Source organism: Dermacentor albipictus, chromosome 3 (assembly GCF_038994185.2).
Source record: "Dermacentor albipictus isolate Rhodes 1998 colony chromosome 3, USDA_Dalb.pri_finalv2, whole genome shotgun sequence".
Lineage (NCBI taxonomy): Eukaryota > Metazoa > Arthropoda > Arachnida > Ixodida > Ixodidae > Dermacentor > Dermacentor albipictus.
Genome location: NC_091823.1, coordinates 67,661,317 through 67,679,196, shown reverse-complemented (window position 1 = coordinate 67,679,196; position 17,880 = coordinate 67,661,317). Strand labels below are relative to the sequence as shown.

The following is a 17,880-nucleotide window of genomic DNA, read 5'->3' as shown; positions in this document are numbered from 1 at the left end:
TTGAAGCAACGGTTCTCGGCTCTTTGAAAACAAGGTGCCGGTCTTTGTGGTTGTGCGCTTACAGAACACTAATAATTTGTGAAATGCTTTTGCAACACCCATTGCCTGGTGCTGGACTGTTTATAAAAGTTGGAAACAATTCCCACACAAACAACATTCCGCTGACATCGTTGTAATGGGTACCCAGCGCTATTACGACAAAAGAGGCGCTGAAGATTTCAGCGGCCAACGCGGCCCTCAGCCATCACGGTGGACTTTGCACAGAAAGTGGAACTTTTGTTCCGGACTGAAATGGTATTGAATCATAAGACACGAAGCGCTTAACCTAGCAGAAGCACTTCACAGCGCCGCAGCTGGATGAGAGATGCGAAGCGAATTTCGTCGACGAGCGCGTCCCGTAACTTCTACATAGTACATAGCTTCATCGTCAACTATAAGGTGCGTGCTGCGACAAGTGCCAAGTGTCTAAAACGCGCTATGTGTCCCACGGCGTTGGCTTGAACATGAGAGAAATTGATATAGGTGTTTCCGTCTTTCTCTGTAGGCATGCGTCCATGTTGTAATGGTTAGAGCAATGCGATTCTGTGCTTGGAGACACCGATCCTAAACCACTCTTTGAAAATGTCTGATATTTTATTTATTTTTATTCATATGAAATAGTTTCCTGTGAAATCATTTTGCGCACGTAGCACATGCATTTAGTGAAAGAAGTGATTTCACATTCTCGTTCTCCCTGATGCATCTGCTTGCGAATTACTTCGTATGACAAGCCCTAATAGTATCCATCACTTCGCGAAAACTCACTGAAGCTCCTGCGTTTTCGATAGCTGGTGCATTTATTGCGAATACAGCTGCACCATTTACTGCATAGTATTGACTACGCAGGCTACGCAGAATTTCAGAGCGCAGCTCTTAGGCGCTCGTTCCTGCGGCGAGCGTCAGCGTCCCTCGCTTGTAACGCCTACGCTTGTAGAAGGCGAATATATCTGAACCATATGAATATGTTGTGCCAGTGCTACAAAACAAATGTCGGAAGAGTATAGTTTCCATCAATGCTATGCTGAAAGATTTGGTGATGCTGGAATAAAAGCCATATCTAGGAGTACATGTACAGCCGACTTGGATAATTGTAGACAAGAGGGAAATTCCAACTTTGCGAAAATTTAATGCCAACCACGTGGCATCCCCGACGCGTTTCGGTGGTCGCATGTTGCGCCTTTAGTTGGGACGTTCCATTGCTGACCGAAATTCCACGTGTCTGTGAGGGCTCATCCGCTTCACGTCGCACAACACAGACAGATAAGCAGTCAGTGAGTTGATAGGGATGATAAGGATTGATGAGAGGTTGTATTGTCTCGTCATGGTTGAAAATGGTTCGACGCGAATGGATAAAGTGGTAGAGTTATAAGGTTCATGATGGTCGGAAGAATTCCGATAAGGATGATTAATAAGCACCGATAAGGATTGAACAGTGTCGCATCAAGTCCGATTAGCTCAATAAGGAACACTGAGTTGGTAAGGGCTGGATCATGCCCGATAAGGGCTGATCCAGCCCTAAGGATAAGGTTGACCAGGACAGATAAGGGCTGATAAAAGGATCGGAACGATTGCGATAAGGTTGATGCAGACCGATAGGGGCTGATAATGCTCGTATCGAGTCCGGAAAGGTTGAAAACAACCGACAAGGGTTGATAAGGCTCGGATCTAGTACAATAAGGTTGATAACGACCGATAAGGGTTGATAAGGGGTTATACTGGTCGGATCAAATTCTATAAGATTGATCATGACACCGAACTGTGGGGAGAGGAACAAGTGGCACAATGTTTACGCATACATAGACAAGTCCAAGAGAAGTTTCTGTGTGATTTTTTTTTTTTGTTTCGCTTACTGACAAGTTTTACGACACTTTTAGAGAAAGAACAATTCATTTTTTTTTACTTTTTTCTTTTACGTGGGATCAGCGATGTGGGTTACTCGCCTTATTGAATGTATCGCAGGTTACTTTCTTCCATGCTACCTACCATGAAGGATATTTTATGCCATCTAAAGGTTTTCTCGACGTACCTACACAGTAGAAATTTTCACCTCCGGGAGACATACGACACATTCGCGTTAAAACCTTCAAGGAGAAACAACCGGCACTGCTGCAACAAAGTTTCAGAGCTTCACTTCAATCTCAAGTCTCGGGTAATAAATGCTTTCCTTAGCTGACACACCGCTCACTGTAAGCGTTGCGGTGCTCTGGAACAGCCTGCGGACGAACGGCGACAGAAAATGCAATATATTGAAAATACAACACAAGAAATGATAACGCGACGTGTAGAAAGGGGGCGCGCCACAGCTGCGAGTAGGATAAATGGAACTGTATTTTAAGGGCTTCGAACCGGTAAAACATCTGGGACGACACTTTAAGAAGCGCCGAACACGAAAGTCCATTGAGCCCAATGCATAATCGTTAACGGTTTTTTTTTCGGCTTTTTTTTGTCGCTTCAGCAGAGCTACCCACTAAGCAAATAAAGATGAAGAAAGGACAGTAAGTGACGCGCGCAATAAGATTTTAAAAGAATAGAAGTGCGCTCAACGAAGACCGCCAAGCATGAAGTGCTGAAGGTCTGTAGAAGACGATGCAGTGCAGATACGACCAACTGAAATTTATGGACAAAGCAGTTTCATAGAAGCTTGCCTGCAAACGTCTTTATTGTACGTTGTAAGGGCACCTCTCCTGGTATTCCGTCATGCACCAAATAATCATCAGAAATTGCGCGTCGTCAGGTTCAGTAGCAAGCAACAGCTAAAAAAAAACAGACATGCAGCATAAATAGCGATGTTTACGCGAACATGATTATGCTTTCCTTGCTAGACTGGAAATTATGCACATACGCGACTGTGCACGCTCATATACTGTCATGGTAACTGCCGTGGTCTCTAAATTCCATGTGCTCTATTGCCGATTTCAGCTGTGTTAGATGATGACTACACAAAGACTGCATGTCCAAACAGATAACTGTTGTTGTCTTGGTCATTTTTTTTTCTTTTTGTCTCGTCCAAAGCAGTTTTAGCCAAAGCACCGGCAGACAAACTGAACAATGCACCCACGTTCGTTGTAAAGCATGCAATTAAATGTCGATTCTTAGATGAGCCTAGGCGGGAGAGCAAAAGTAGAGCGAAGAAATGTGACGCGCTGGCGAACCATTAGGTATTTGCTCGCCAAAAAAAAATAGGGCATTTAATGTGTCCATGACGACGCTACTGTTTCAACCTACCATATAGAAATTTTTGCAGGCACTAATGGTGCAGCACACCAATCAAGTTTCATGTTCATATTCCACAATCTGAAAAAAAGAAGTTATTGTGATTTTTTTGCCGTTAATTGCAAAATGATACGCTCCCACCAAACAAGTACAGTGTTCTTTACTATTTAATCTATAAGAACCCCTTATACACTTTATCGTAAAACTTGCGCAATGAGGAAGCACGTCAAACATGAGAAGCATTGTGAAAACGAAAACGATAATAATCTGATTAGCGTTACTAGGATAGCTGGCCGCACTTTTCCAAATGTTTCTGTGCTTCTACGTCTCTAACCGTTTTCGTGCCGACTTACGCCACTGCAAAGTCCATGGTTTAACGGGCAGACGATCAGGCTGCTGGGTTGAGAACCATGTTCAAAACGAATCGTTGCACCAACTTAGCTCACCTAGTATGTGACCCTGAGTATGTGCGGCTCTCTTCAAGGAGACTCATGTAGGCCAATTTGGTTCACTATTTATGTGACGCTCTTTAACGCACCTGTATGACCCTAACATCAGTCAATAGGTATATGCCACTGGGTATGAGCCGGTCTACAATGAAAAAAACTTCTTTAAATTATTCTTGAGGCCACCACATCAAGAACTGCCGGACTATTCCTTACCAAAGTTCATTCTTCTTCTTTTCAGCACTGGACGGAATTGAAGGTGCATCATATATATTCAGATAGTCGATATTCAGACATATGCTAAGCGCTGACTTCGCAGCGGCGGCGCAAGATGGCGTAGCGTGTCCGGATGGACGCGTAAAAAAAGAGCCAGCCTGCATACACCCCGATCGTAATACGGTTTGTCGTTACGTCACTTCAATGGTGCTGACACTAGCCTCAACGATCATCGTGAGAAGGGCTTTTTTCTTTAGTGACAGTATCTGTGGATCCCACGCCTTGTGAGGATCGGTTAAGGCGAAAGCTTTTGTGTTTGTGAAGAACTTCATTATCACAGCTTGACGACCATTGGGTGGCGACTCTGGAGCGTCGAAAAATGTACGACGACGATGGCGTAATGACAAACTGATGCGATGTTGGAATGATGCCAATAGTATGACAGCGATTGCACCAGGACGATAGCGTGACGAAGGAGACAACGCAGTTGCAATGACGACCTAGACATGACCACAATACGATTATGATGCTAAAATCAGCACAATGTTATGATGATGACGACATGGGGACGAGGGTATGACGATGCTAGAATGACGACGACGCAATGACGACGACAAAATGGCAACCACGGCGTGATGTGGAAGGTGTGACGAGAATAGGATGGCGATAGTGAAATCACTACGACAAAATCACTGCAGCAGAATTACTACGATAATGACACCACAATGACGAACGGACTGAGGACGGTGGCGAGTTGGTGTTAGAGCCGCCGTACGCGCTTACATGCATTACCCGCCGCCACTGGCCGCCTCGATTAGAGCTACATCCGCTGTTTGTTTGCACTATGTCCAGTAGCGGCCATTCGTCGAACAGTGTGTCCAGGAGCCACCTAGGCGACAATGGTATGGGGACGACGGTATAATGATGACCGTGCCCCACTTATGTGCAGTACTACAGGGAACCGCGAATCTCCTGGCCTCATGGCGTACAGCCCCGTTCACATGTCAACACCTGTGCAGAATACACATTTTTTTTTTACTTAAAATTTTGGTTAGAACGTCGCTTGTCCGCTGAGACAAGGGCGCTGTAACTTCATGTGGCCTACAAATATTGCGCAACGTATTCGAGCAGCGAATGTGCTCTGTCACTCCGGAAACACTATTATAGCATCTTTTTTTTTCTCTGGAGTAGAAAGTTCTTCTACCGTGAAGCTCATCGAAAATCGACTAGCCATTACGAGCAGAAGACAGCGCTAAACGACAGGACGACGAGAAGGACACAAACCACAGTGCTGACTAACCACTTAGTCTCTTTATTCGTTTAGTCAGCGTTTATACACTCTACCGCTATAGCCTCCCGTCCATTTCACTCCTTCCGAAGGAGATAGCTTTCCTATCTCATTGATTATAATTTATTGCTCCTAGGCACGCTGAATTTCGTTTCGTCTTTTTTTTTTCTTCGCGATAGTGGTAGAGTACATATACGCTGACTGAAAGGACAAAGACACTTGGTTGTTTGTCAGCGCTGTGGCCTGTATCCTTCCCTTCGTCCTGTCATTTACCGCTGTTTTCTATTCGCAATCATGAACCAACGATCCCAAATGCGTACCCCTCTGACTAGGCATGTTTAAACTGGCATTTTCATACTCGTAAAGACCAAATCACGCTTACCTCACGTTGTTCACGGCTGTTGACAGTACATGTACATGCAATGCTTGGGGGTAGCTGCTACGTTGGAGCATACCGTTGGCAACGAGCCCTCGAGGGTGTACACGAGCCGTGGCGACCACATGGGGACTACACATAGCCAGGTGCGGGCTTGCAGCTTTTCTGGTTAGTGCTGGCAACTGGCGACGTTGTGCAGCTTCCCTTTCGGTTTCATCGAAACAGTGCAACTGTCGGTTTCTTATCTTTTTCGTCACATAAGACGGCATGGTAGCCTGTCACGTGTTCGCTGTGTTTGCACCGAAAATGCACGCTGCGTTGAAAGAATGAATGGCGGTGAAACCGAGAACTTGCAGCACGCATAGCCGGCAATTGTGACCGCTGTTCCGAGCAAACGTGCAGACCCCACCTTTCATTGAGGGGGAGCGCCATTTCTTACTAAAATTACTGAGAGCGAGCTACGACGCTGCAATGGTTCATCTAGTTTCTGGGTTACCAACCGTCCCTAATATAGTTCAGTGCGGACATACACATTATACATAATATACATTAGAGAGGCATTAGTTTGATGTTATCGTTTCACGGTGTAGAGACGGGCGAAAACCAGTCGGTGCCATAATTTTGCGGACATCTAACATTTAAGTAAATGTTCCATGTCTCGACTTGACCCCGTCGCAATGGCCAATGTCCCGACTTTAGATTTTTTTACTGCATACCAATTAATACACTTGTTTTTCTTTTCATAACACCTGACCGCTCGAGTGCGCATTATAATTATTTTTTTGGAGCGCAGCTTTTAGGCGCCCGTTCCTGCGGCTAGCGTCGGCGTCATCCCTCGGCGTCCTCGTAACCAAGCGAACGAGCACAACAAAAGGATGAAAGAGTGAACGCGGAGCACGTATGAAAGACTGCGATAGCAAATAGAACGTGAGGAGGAAAGCGGAGAAGGAGGGCATGGCGAAAGCGTGAGAAGAAAAAACGTAGTGCCGCGCACGACGGGCCTTGCGGCGACGGTGGCTACGAGATGGCACCAGAGCAACGTGCGTAGTCCATATGGAAACGAAGCGCTGCATGAACGTATAGGTCGGTCTGCGGCGGCTGCTGTGAATCGCGCCCGCGCATCACGATTAGTGAGGCACTCACGCCACACTTCGCTCCGTTTGCAACGTGCCGCACGCGACCGATTGTCCGTGGCAGCCAATATATCTATAAATGAAGACACGTGAAATTTCGAAACTGCAGGGAAGCGAGAGGCTGCACCAAACATTCGCTACCCACTGTCAGCGCTCTTCTTCACGCCAGCGTTGTGATAGCGAGTGCTCGCGGTAATTGAATGCGATCTTTTCATGTTTACTAGTACGCACGTTCCACTATGCGGGGTAACTTAACCAAGAAGTCGATGCTTACTGCAATTCGTATGGGCGATGAAAACTACGAACCTTATATCATGAAGTTGTCTTTTTTTTTCTTTAACCCGCCGTGGTTGCTCAGTGGCTATGGTGTTAGGCTGCTGAGCCCGAACGAGGTCGCGGGATCGAATCCCTGCCACCGCGGCCGCATTCCGATGGGGGCGAAAACACCCGTGTACTTAGATTTAGGTGCACGTTGAAGAACCCCAGGTGGTCGAAATTTCCGGAGTCCTCCACTACGGCGTGCCTCATAATCAGAAAGAGGTCTTGGCACGTAAAACCCCATATTTTTTTTAAGTGTTCTTTTACTTGGGTATCGCTATCACTGCTTCACCTTCATGGCGAAACCGCAACTTTTAGTATTGTAACAGCTGTAGAAAGATGCATTGCGCAGCACCATTGTTTTTATAGTGGGCGGGTCAATGAGGTAACATGCAATGTCACGAATACCACGGAGACGAGGCCCTGACAAAAAAAAAAAACAAATTCGTGCGTATACGTGGTTTTAAGTCGCCACCTTGATTCTGGGACATGAATGAAATAGCCGATATATTCACTGATGGAAATTGCACATGTCGTCAATGACTCTAAATTTTATTAAAAAGCGAGCTTATTTAATTTTGAGACACTCCGTGTAATCGTTATGTTAGCGATAAAGCAATGGGGCCATCAATAAATAACGGCAATATTGTTCGAGCAAATGCCGCACTAGACTTGCATTGGTTCCCGTACATTGTTTAGCTTTTTTTTTTTCAGGTGAAGCTTTTCACCGGGTAATTGTTGCTGCACAGCTATCGCTCCCCACGGGATGCGCCTACGCGTGCCCGACATTTCCTACATCTTGTTACGGATTCGAGTGCGAACGAGCGTTATTTAATCAGATTGCGTGGGCTATGCAAATTATTGGACCTAAAAAGTGTTAGATTCGTGACAAAATGATGGATCCGACTGGTTATCTCCCGTCTCTAGACCGTGAAACGATAACGTCAAACTAATGTCCCTCTAATATATATTTTAAAGTAGATGCATCAAAATTTCTAGCTAAATCTTTAGCACAAATAAATGTTGAAGAAAGATATAACAGGGAAAAGTATTTATTTGTATTAAGGTGGGGCACATTTTCACGTAGGATGCAGCCGTTAGTTCAAGCTCTCACTGACTCGCGCCGCTGTGCGTGCCCGCTGGATCAGCCGTCCATGCTGCTACGGAGTCTGAACTGGAAGCATGGTTGCGTTGGCATAATGTAAACGCTCGCACACCAATGCCAACCTGATGGAAGAAAGAAATCCAGCCGGTACCTACAAACAACTCGTGCACTTGTTTCGTCTCGTTTATTTACCATAGGTTGTAGTAATTTGCTTTATACGTACGTCAATGTCCGGAGTACGTCGTGCAAAAAAATGGCAGGCAATTGTATAGAAAAAAGAACAGGTCCTGTCTGCCCACCAGTCTTTCAACGCAATGTCTGAAGACAAAATATGTGAGGTCAACGGGTGCACTCATAGTTCTTTGCTGGTTGCACGTGGTATAGGCGTATATCTTTTTTTTTGTCACAGATAGACGAGCCACTCGGTGCGGTCCTTTCGCTGAAAGCAGTCTGTGCAGGAACATGAACCGTCACTGAAAGGCACTCTGCTGGCGTCGAGCCTACGTTATCGACGTGTACTCTCCCGCACATCGAACGCTCGTCGCTTCGTAGGCGCTTGGGTAGTTCTTCCCTGCACAGGGAAAGAGAACACATATGTCACCGTAAATTGCCCATGTCAACACCTTTTCGGCGCATGCGCGTGGGTTCCGCAGGCAGCAAGATGTCTACAGCGTTTGATGTTCTGGCACTATATATTAGCTCCAGGAGAACGTCGAGCATTTCTCTTAAAGCATCCCAAGGCGCTAACCGCTCCTTAGGATACTTGAAGAGAAGTTTTTCGCTTGCGCCTGTATTATTAAAACGGCTGTTGTAAACAACATACGTCCACCCCAATTGAAATATGCCTCATCCGTTTGGGATACTCATCAGATCACATTAATTAACGAAATCGAATCAGTGCAAAATCGCTCCGTTCGTTTCATCTTACCTAACTACCATCGCACTGCTACTGTTACATTAATGAAGAGTGCCCTTGAAATCCCATTATTATCGCTTCGCAGAAAGGAATCGCGCATTTTCCTTTTTCATAAAATCTAATGTCACAACGCATCTTGTCGCCCTGTTTGGATCCACCAGGCGCCTTATTATTCGGCTCGACGTGATCACGTACATAAAGTTAACGTACCCCGTCATAACACCGTCGCGTCCTCACAATCATTTCTTCCTAGGACTTCAATCGACTGGAATAATCTACCTACATCATTAGTAAGCGTCAGTGACCCCACTCTCTTTAGGAATGCATTAATGCAAATACAATAATGTATGGTGGCGAATGGCATAACTAACATTGTCTGCTTAGCAAAGTATACTCCTTCTGTATTTTCATATCATGTAAGTCTCTTTTGGGTTGTTATGAATACATTACCAGTTTTTTTCATATCTCGCTTGTTCCCTGCACAGTGAATTCCTTGAACTAATCCTTTATTTTTTACTCTTGGATTGTATTCTCGCCCCTCCCCTCTGCAGTGTAAAACTATGTACCTTGAGGGTATGATAAATAAATAAATATAAGGCTTGAAGCTAGGAATATTGGGCGTTCCAAGATCGGCTACTGTCGGTTACGTTTTGGCAAACCTGGTACAGGGCGTTTTCAAAGCGTGTAGGTAAGGTAAAAGCGGCAGCCTCGTGATTGAGTATGGCCTTCAACTGCGCCAGGACGTGTGTTTAAAACTCTGATAACGCCGGTTACCCACCCGTTTACGAAATGGGTACTAGGTGTCTCCCGGCCCAACACTCGGAAGGAAGGAAAAAGTGAAGAAGGAAAGGCAGGGATGTTAACCAGTTTTGCTCAACCGGTTTGCTATCCTACTCATGGGAGCGAAATGGGGGCACTCGCTTTTTTTTGTTGTTGAATTGTCGTGAGGAAGGAACTTGCGCCATGCAAATGTCGTTGTACACTGTGGACCCAACAGTACCCTACAGAAAGAGAGGGTCTCCGCCACTCATGTCGCATGTCAAAGCATCTATTAGATGGGGATGTTTTTGGGTTGGGAACTTACGCCCCTTACCAAGTGTCCCGTAATGGTCAAAGCACCAAACCGGGAGCCCGCTCGTATATACGAGTATTTTGTTGGTGGGTACTCGGGGGCAGCTCTGGTCTACCTCCCACAGCCGCGGTGGATGCTCTCCAGCAAGGTCGTCTGTGTTCGGACAGGGGGAGCCCGACACCATGGCTAGAAATATCTGCAGAACTCCCCGTTTTGAGATGAGCGTCCCCACAGTCAGCCGAGAATCAGGCCAGGGGACATCTATACTCATTAGAATAACCGGTGGGTTTACGGCGCCAACGGGTTGAGAAGCCAGTAACTCTCACATGCGAGGCCAGTGCGCAATCACTAAGTTAACGCTGCAGGCGTCGTTTGACAAACAAAGATATCCCAATTACTGTTGACTTCCCTACGACAACAATTATCAACGGCATTTATGGCACCGGCGTCAGAGTACTTGAGGAGAGATTTATCTCCGTAAAATTTAATGTCATTTTCCATGTTTATGTATTAGTTAAGTATTATGCAAATTCAACATTGCCTTTTGTCAGTGACTGAGGCAGGCTCGGCGAAAAACGTAAGCCAGAAATTACCGGCCACTTGCTTATTAAAAATACCAGCACCCGAAACCAGCACCTTACCGTGGCTGGCGTGAGTTTAAGTATGAGGCGTGATTGGATACAGAGTCTGCGTATCGGCAACTGTCTAATGAAGTCTTTCATTAGTCTGCGTATCGGCAACTGTCTAATGAAGTCTTTCATCTGAGTTTTCAAACTTACTTGCAATACGTGTCACGTGAACATCTGAGACGTGAGCTCTGCTGACCTACTACTTTCCCTTAGTAATCTATACCTTGTGACAACCTCTTGTGCTCTTGTATAATGTCCATTGTGCTCTACTTGTCTTATTGTGCTAAAGAATAAAATAAAAAAACACAAAAGAACAATTGCGGCAGAAAAGACTCAGAAGTGTGCGCCCGAATCTAAGCGATAATTGTCATCATTCTCCGAGTGCAAGCTAGCTGGTTCCCCAATGCTGCGCTGCAGAGAACAAGGAGGCTTTGCCAAGGAACAAGGAACTTGCCAAGTTCGTCAACGTGCCCCTAATGCGATTACTGATCAGTAAGAGCCGGCATGTTAGCTGTAGCGCGTACAAGACAGACCTATGATTGTTACTGCAGGGATTTTCAGTAGCTGTCTTAAGCGAAGCACATCCCCTTAATGAGGAACAAACGGGTTGTTATAGCAGTAGTGACGGGTAATAAGCCCCAAAGGAGCGTTTCATTCTCACTTCTATCGCTAATTCACAAGTTCTTCATGTAGGCAGATGGCCCAATTAGGACAGGTTATCTAGGTCAATCACGTACATTTAAAATAGCTAACGGTGCCTGCTGTCTGCTGACAGCCCTATGATGAAAAAATCAAATACTTTTTTTGTCCACGTGTCTCCTAGCAGATCAACTGAAAAGTGCTAGCAGAATAGCGGAATGGCTGTCACAGGCGATAGTGGTACGCACAGGAAGGGATCGTGTCCTCCCTGGCGGGGTCGAGGTCCCAGGACGAGAACTTGTCTAGAGGCACAATGAGCGTCTGAGGCATGGTGCCACCACGCTCTTCGTCCAGCAGGTCCTCAGGGTCGTTCTCCTCGCTCCCGGAACTTCTGCCGGTGTCAAGGGGTCAAGGGCCGGGAGTAAAAGAGGAGCTCGAAGGCGCGTATTTAGCGCTGTTTCAACAATTTCTTAGCAGGAATTTCAACTCCATCTGGTTTTACAAATGATGATTGATGAAGGAATATCGCAGGCATGATAATTGAGAGTAATCAGTGACTTTTTAAATCCCGACGTTGTACTGTGCACTATGACAGAAGCCACATCGCCGAGCGCTCCGCGTTAATGCTCGTCCACAGGGTTTGTCTAACCTGATCATAATCTAATCGAACGGACCATTTTTCTCTCAGTACTCATTGGAATCAAAGCAGTGGCCTAATGCCACCTAAAAAAAATATAATGCTACAATGGCCACCGAGCTGCAACCACAGACTATGTTGCCGGCTGTCGCCTAATAAAGCACTTATCTCTTGAGTTACAAGAGATATGTTTCGTAACCTTAGACACAAAGCATTAGGTACAAATATAGTGTGAGAAGTAACGTACTCTAGTCATACAACAAACACTTGTATCCTATAATTATTTCATCATTCATCTGTTGAAACTCGAGCGAAATATGAGGTTTCGCAATCAAGGATGCCCTACTGAAGTCATTTAAGTTCCCCCTCTGTAGGAGACTTGTAGCACGGCTAATCAGAAAATATAGCTTGCCATCTGTAGACAAAGAGTTGCACACTGCTACTGAGTAGGTAATAAGCACCTGGTACTTCTATACTGGCATGGTATGGAAACTGATATTTTCATATTCGCAGTTGAACCGGCATGAAAACAGTGCGCTTATTCGGCGTCATTTACTTTATCATGACATAATAAGGAGCTAAAGTAGACGTTTCTTCAGTCAAACGTGCTGGCTTGCGTCGTATCATACTTCTTTCTTAGAATAAACATGTCGGGGTAAAATACCTTATTCAAATACCGAGCGGGACCGATATTGTTGCCACTTCCACTAAGTTTTCATACAAAAATTTGATCCTCACTTTCTATCTCTGGAATACATAATTTCATTGATTTTCTCTGTGCTGCCCGCTTTTCGTAACTTTAGGTCTGAATTCTGTGTTCGGAAAAAAAACGGGACTTACCTGTCACCATCGTCCCTCCATCTCGTTCTGCGCGCCTTCGGCTTCGATATGTGGAACGGCGAGCTTCTGTAGATTGCTTCTTGGCCTGCATGCATTGGGGCATACAGGTTGTTCTTTTTGTTTCTTTTAAAGCGACGCTGTTACCCTCAAGTTGGTCCGAATTTCTCACGACACGTCCTCACGAAATATTATGTATATATATAATCTCCAGCGATGAAAAAATATATCTTCGGCGAATGGCGCGAAAAGTGCATACATTTTTTGGTATCACGCATGCAACACACAACACAACATTTCTTTCTATAAAGAACAAACAGAAAACAAGCATACCAACCGCATCGTTGATGATAAGGCGCTCCTGATAACGATCCAAAGCACGTAGCGCTCCTCACAAATGTATCCTGGTAATGATTACTCTTATCCAAGCTGCCCCGACGTTGGTAGCTTGCGACGTGAGGTGTGACGTCACTGACCTTTCACGTACAAGAAAACCAGACTAGCAAATATTTCGTTGTTGTTGCAGCCCCTCTACGGGTAGGCAATACATAGCTAGGACTTCCCGAGGAGCAGCGTCAATACGAGCAGTGGCAAAGGCAAAGGAAACGGCAATATGACAAGCGACAGCGTGCTGCCAAAATTACAATTACGCCCATTACTACCATTACTCGAATTTACTATTACTACCTATACTCTATACCAATAAAGCATTGCATACCCTCTAAGCAGTTGTAGTGGTGGCTTTCAGCAGCTTCGCTGGGCATTCAACTTCGCAGGGGTGCAATGGCGTGTCATTTTTTATTCTAGAAATAATTTTCGCCCTTTAAAACACCGAGAAATACAAAATGGCCCTTTGAGTCTCACATAGGAACTTCAGCTTACAGCCGGACCTGCGGCCCCAAATGCCGATTCTTGTGTTTCGCAAATTTAAAGGAGCTGCATCCCCTGCCTTGGATCCACAATGTATAAAGGTATACAAGAAGAAAAAAACTGGGGGAGTTGGTTTGGTAATACATGGCGCAGTAAACGACACAAGAATTACAGACTATACACGAATAAGAAATTCCATGATACGGGCATTCTCTCTAATAAATGCAAATTTGTTGACGCACCGCACATGCTTCCCAAGAAACGGCCGTACAGATAAACGCGCCAAACGAAAGTCAAAACACACCGGAAGCTATCTGTTTTCTACCAGCCACATCCAGGCAGTCAAGACCTCATCTTCCGGTTTTAGAGGCTCAAGATTTCAACAAAAAAAAGCATTCTGCATGCACGAAGCGCTCTTCAATGAAAGTCGTTGGATCTTCACAAGGCACTCGACAACGACACCTAAATGTAGAGCATATTAATGCTCTTGTTTACTAGTAGAAGAAAGCGAAAAGGGGACAGCTACTGTAAATTCACCGCATTAAGTTGCATTCTATAACCAATTCGCGCCTTATGTTAAAATTTAACACCAACTCACTAAAACCAAGCTTTCTCTGTGAAGACGAGGTTACCATATGCACACGTTAAAGAACCCCAGGTGGTCAAAATTTCCGGAGTCCTCCACTACGGCGTGCCTCATAATCAGAAAGTGGTTTTGGCACGTAAAACCCCAATTATTATTATTAGGTTACCATATGCATACCTGCTTTTTCGTAGACTTCCATGCACGTCACCAGCTCCGCTGGACTTGGCTCCCACATTTCTAGCTGCAACACAAGAAAAGCAAGCATGACGTCGACGTAGCGGGCTTTGTATTCTCAAAATTTTGGATTGTGCAGTGCTGGTGAAGGGAAGTTTACGATAACTGATACTTTAATGATGTACTGGTAGGCATACTGTCGTCAGTTTCAGAACATGATGATGGGTGCTGTACCTTTAATCGTGCATTGCCGACGTATCCTTGATACTATAGTCTTCATAGTCGTAAGCTAGGTGATGGTAATTTGGTGCTATCACACCAAAAAGTAATGTTTTTGCACATGCTTGCGCGGGGCTTCACAAGAGAACGCGATTACGCCACACATGGTTCTCAAGTGCAGATAGCTTCTGACTACTTCCGCTCCAAGCGTAATTGTATATCAGCCGTTTTAATCGCGGTCTCCAACCGTGCAGAAATTATTGTGCACCTTTTTTGTCTTATGATTAGCGAAACGACATGCGTTTGGCGAATACTTTGACTGCAGCTTTACGGGAGCTGTCAGCCACTCAGATTTATTGCAAACTCAAGCCACGACATCGGGATTCATGTTTGACTTTTCAACGCAGCTCCGTGATGGTAAAGTCAGTTCAGTAACTTTTAAACAGCGCCATACTATGGTATTGAATCAAATAAAGAAGTAAAGAGTGCAGTGGGGCTTGTATATTGACCTACTCTCTTGATGGGATAGGGCACGTCGTATGTGCGGCTTTTAGGGTCGTCCGCCCCGGCACTTTCCCGGGATCCAGCTACGTTGTTGCATTGACCACTTCCGGGGCCACCAGCCGCGCCACTTCTGTTGTGCGTGGTGTAAGGCGCAGGGTAGTAGACGGGTTCCCTTGCTTGGGACTCGTGAGACACGGCCAGCATCAAGTCCCCCTTGCTGGCGTCGCAGCACTCTGCAACCACCATTTCTGCGACCATTAAAGTGAGCGTATTCACCCATGAGCAGAGGCGCACCATCTCTCGGCATGCATTGCACTTCAGTGAAGAAAAAACGTGGCGCCATCTATAGGGGGAGAGCTCGGCGTATTTTGGTTTTACAGACAAGCACTTTGAGCAGAGCGCCTTCTCGTGGCACGTTCCTTGCATGTGTGGTTGCTGTTATAAGGCATAGCAAAAAAATTGTTCTTTACCATTTGCCGTCTCGAAGCCTGAAATACAGCGAAGACATATCTTAGCCACATGGTGCTGTTTGTCAATTTTTATATTAAAAAAAAGCAACAGCTAATAAAAAATCCGCTTGCGGCAGTCGCTAGATTTTGACTTTTTTTTCAAATGCAAGAAACTTCATCGAATTTCGTGCAGCGGTTTTCGAGAAAAAACTATTTCTCCTTTCCCACGTAGTCAGCGAAAGCTTCCTCTTAATGAAAAAAAGTTTTATCCTAGAATGTGGAATGCTGTAATGTCAGTGTCCTCAATACATTTAAAAAACAATAGGCTATGAATCTACGCTTATCTCAGTGCGATTAAGAACACAGCAAGAAATCGTGATATGAAGCAGATTCAAGTACCATCACCGATGCGCTGGCGAGGGTCGTAATTTCGTCTCCGCAGGATGACACAGACAACGCCCACTACGATGACCAGGACCACAATGGCGCTAACGATGGGCACAGTCACAGTGAGGTGCCGGTAGAAGGTCACCTGAGGGTCCAGCAGCTCGTAGCTGCGGGAAGGCAGTTCTGCGTGCAAGCACGATGCAATGAAGCTGTGTTGCTTGCTCTTTTCAGTGCTCATTAAAGAGAAGTTGAAAAGAGTATCACGACCACTTTATGCAAAAGAATAACTGCCTAACTGTTTCCTTCCTTAAGGCGTTCGTCTAGAACTCGTCGAGCTGTTGAGTTCAGTGTAGATAAAGAAGCTGGCCCACATAGTATTTAAAACTCTGTAGCAGTGGTGAATCAATCGTTGCCGAAGAAGGGAGGCCCGAGATTGGTGAAAACGCTTAGAGAAGGTGACTTGTCTGCGGAAGGGTGAAGGTATCACAGGAAACAAAAATCTCTTCGTGAAAATAAAGATTCTACGCTGAGGCTTCTACTGTTCGCCCACTATTGATGAATTCGAGTGTCGATGTTACTGCGACTCCAGTGTCGGTAGCAGGCAGTGATCTGCAACGATAGTCATCACCCAACTCTGAGAGAGCGTAGATAATGTACTCAGTGGCTTGAAAACGTTTTTTTTTCCGAGCACCTATACGAACACAGTAATCAGGTAACGCCACCTGGCCCATATCGTATAGATATTTTAGTGGGTAGTGTTTCGTGCTACTGCAATGGTCTCGAATAATATTTTGTATAATAAATTTCTTTTCAAGATGTCCTTGATTGGGCACTGTTAAACTTTATTGCAATATAGATGTTTTTGCATGAAAAACTGCTTGGACAATATTTATTGCTTTAATGCTACCCTAGTGGATGTGCTTCAGTATTTCCTTGGAATTTTTTTCTTTTTTTAAGATGATTGTCCTTGTAATGCCCACCAGCTATACTCTCAACTGAGCGTAGCAATATTGAAAATAAAATATAAATAACAATGAAACGGAACGGGACAGCATCATTTTTATTGTAAAGCATAAAAGCTCATGTGCGTCCGGCTCATCTAGTTGACATTTTACAAGACGGTGAGAGCATAAAATTGATATGATAGAATCACCGGAAAACGCGGAAAGCCGAGCGCAACCGATTAACAGGCCAGTGAGTAACTTGCGTGAGGAGCATTTTCCTGGAAGGATGCCGATGTAGAAAGGTGCTGCCGCAAGGGACCACGGAAATGGCGAACATGTCATGACGTCTTTTGTGTCTTTATTTTACTCTCGTTGTTCCGTCGACCCTTTTTCTCAGCAAATCATCACAAAATTTCCTAGGCCTCCGGGCATGCTATTTCATACGTCACTCTGAACAACGCGCAACGACACCCATAGAATGCCTAGGCTCACCTCCCGTCAGCGTGAGCGTGGCAAAGCTCAGCTCCACCTCAGTGGAGCCCGCGTCGTTGTGGGCCGACATGAGAAGCGTGTACCAGGAACCCGGGGCCAGGTCTGCGAGCTGCACGAGCTGCTGCTGCGGTACCACATTGTTCGAGTGAAGCGTCCACTCGGTTGAGGTGGACAGCGGGGAAGCGGTGCGCGCTTCGGGTCGATACTGGACGACGAAGTAGGAGACCGGGCAGCCCCCGCTCTCCCAGGCGTCCAAGTGCAGCACCACGAATGTCGAGTTGATCTCGAACAAACGACTTGGGTCGGGCTCCACTGGCCCTGTAAAGCAAGTTCGGACGGCATCAACTATACTGTTTCAGTCTTTTCTTTGTTTTTCTGCTACGAGTCATTA

At 45.5% G+C, this 17,880-nt stretch overlaps 2 protein-coding genes across 15 annotated transcripts in view; both read right to left on the bottom strand.

Annotated features, from left to right (window-relative positions):
• LOC135905511 (uncharacterized) overlaps positions 1-5,783 on the bottom strand; it is a 374,310-nt gene extending 368,527 nt beyond the window's left edge. For all 3 annotated transcript variants that reach the window (XR_011512759.1, XM_070535549.1, XM_070535550.1), the window contains exon 1: positions 5,585-5,783. Coding sequence is in view for 2 of the 3 variants with exons in the window: in XM_070535549.1 (XP_070391650.1) it covers positions 5,585-5,718 (134 nt within the window). In the remaining variant the exon portion in view is untranslated. The remainder of the gene's footprint in view (positions 1-5,584) is intronic.
• A 2,524-nt stretch (positions 5,784-8,307) lies between these two features.
• Positions 8,308-17,880, bottom strand: part of LOC135905513 (cell adhesion molecule Dscam1-like) — a 910,071-nt gene continuing 900,498 nt past the window's right edge. For 11 of the 12 annotated variants that reach the window (XM_070535540.1, XM_070535538.1, XM_070535541.1 and 8 more), the window contains 7 exons: positions 17,490-17,807; positions 16,066-16,236; positions 15,227-15,465; positions 14,498-14,561; positions 12,868-12,952; positions 11,639-11,781; positions 8,308-8,705 (listed from right to left, as the gene is read on the bottom strand). In XM_070535540.1, coding sequence (XP_070391641.1) covers positions 8,635-8,705; positions 11,639-11,781; positions 12,868-12,952; positions 14,498-14,561; positions 15,227-15,465; positions 16,066-16,236; positions 17,490-17,807 — 1,091 coding nt within the window. In that variant the 3' untranslated portion in view covers positions 8,308-8,634. Of the gene's footprint in view, positions 8,706-11,638; positions 11,782-12,867; positions 12,953-14,497; positions 14,562-15,222; positions 15,466-16,065; positions 16,237-17,489; positions 17,808-17,880 lie in introns of those variants that run through there. The other variant, XM_070535548.1, reaches the window with a different exon arrangement.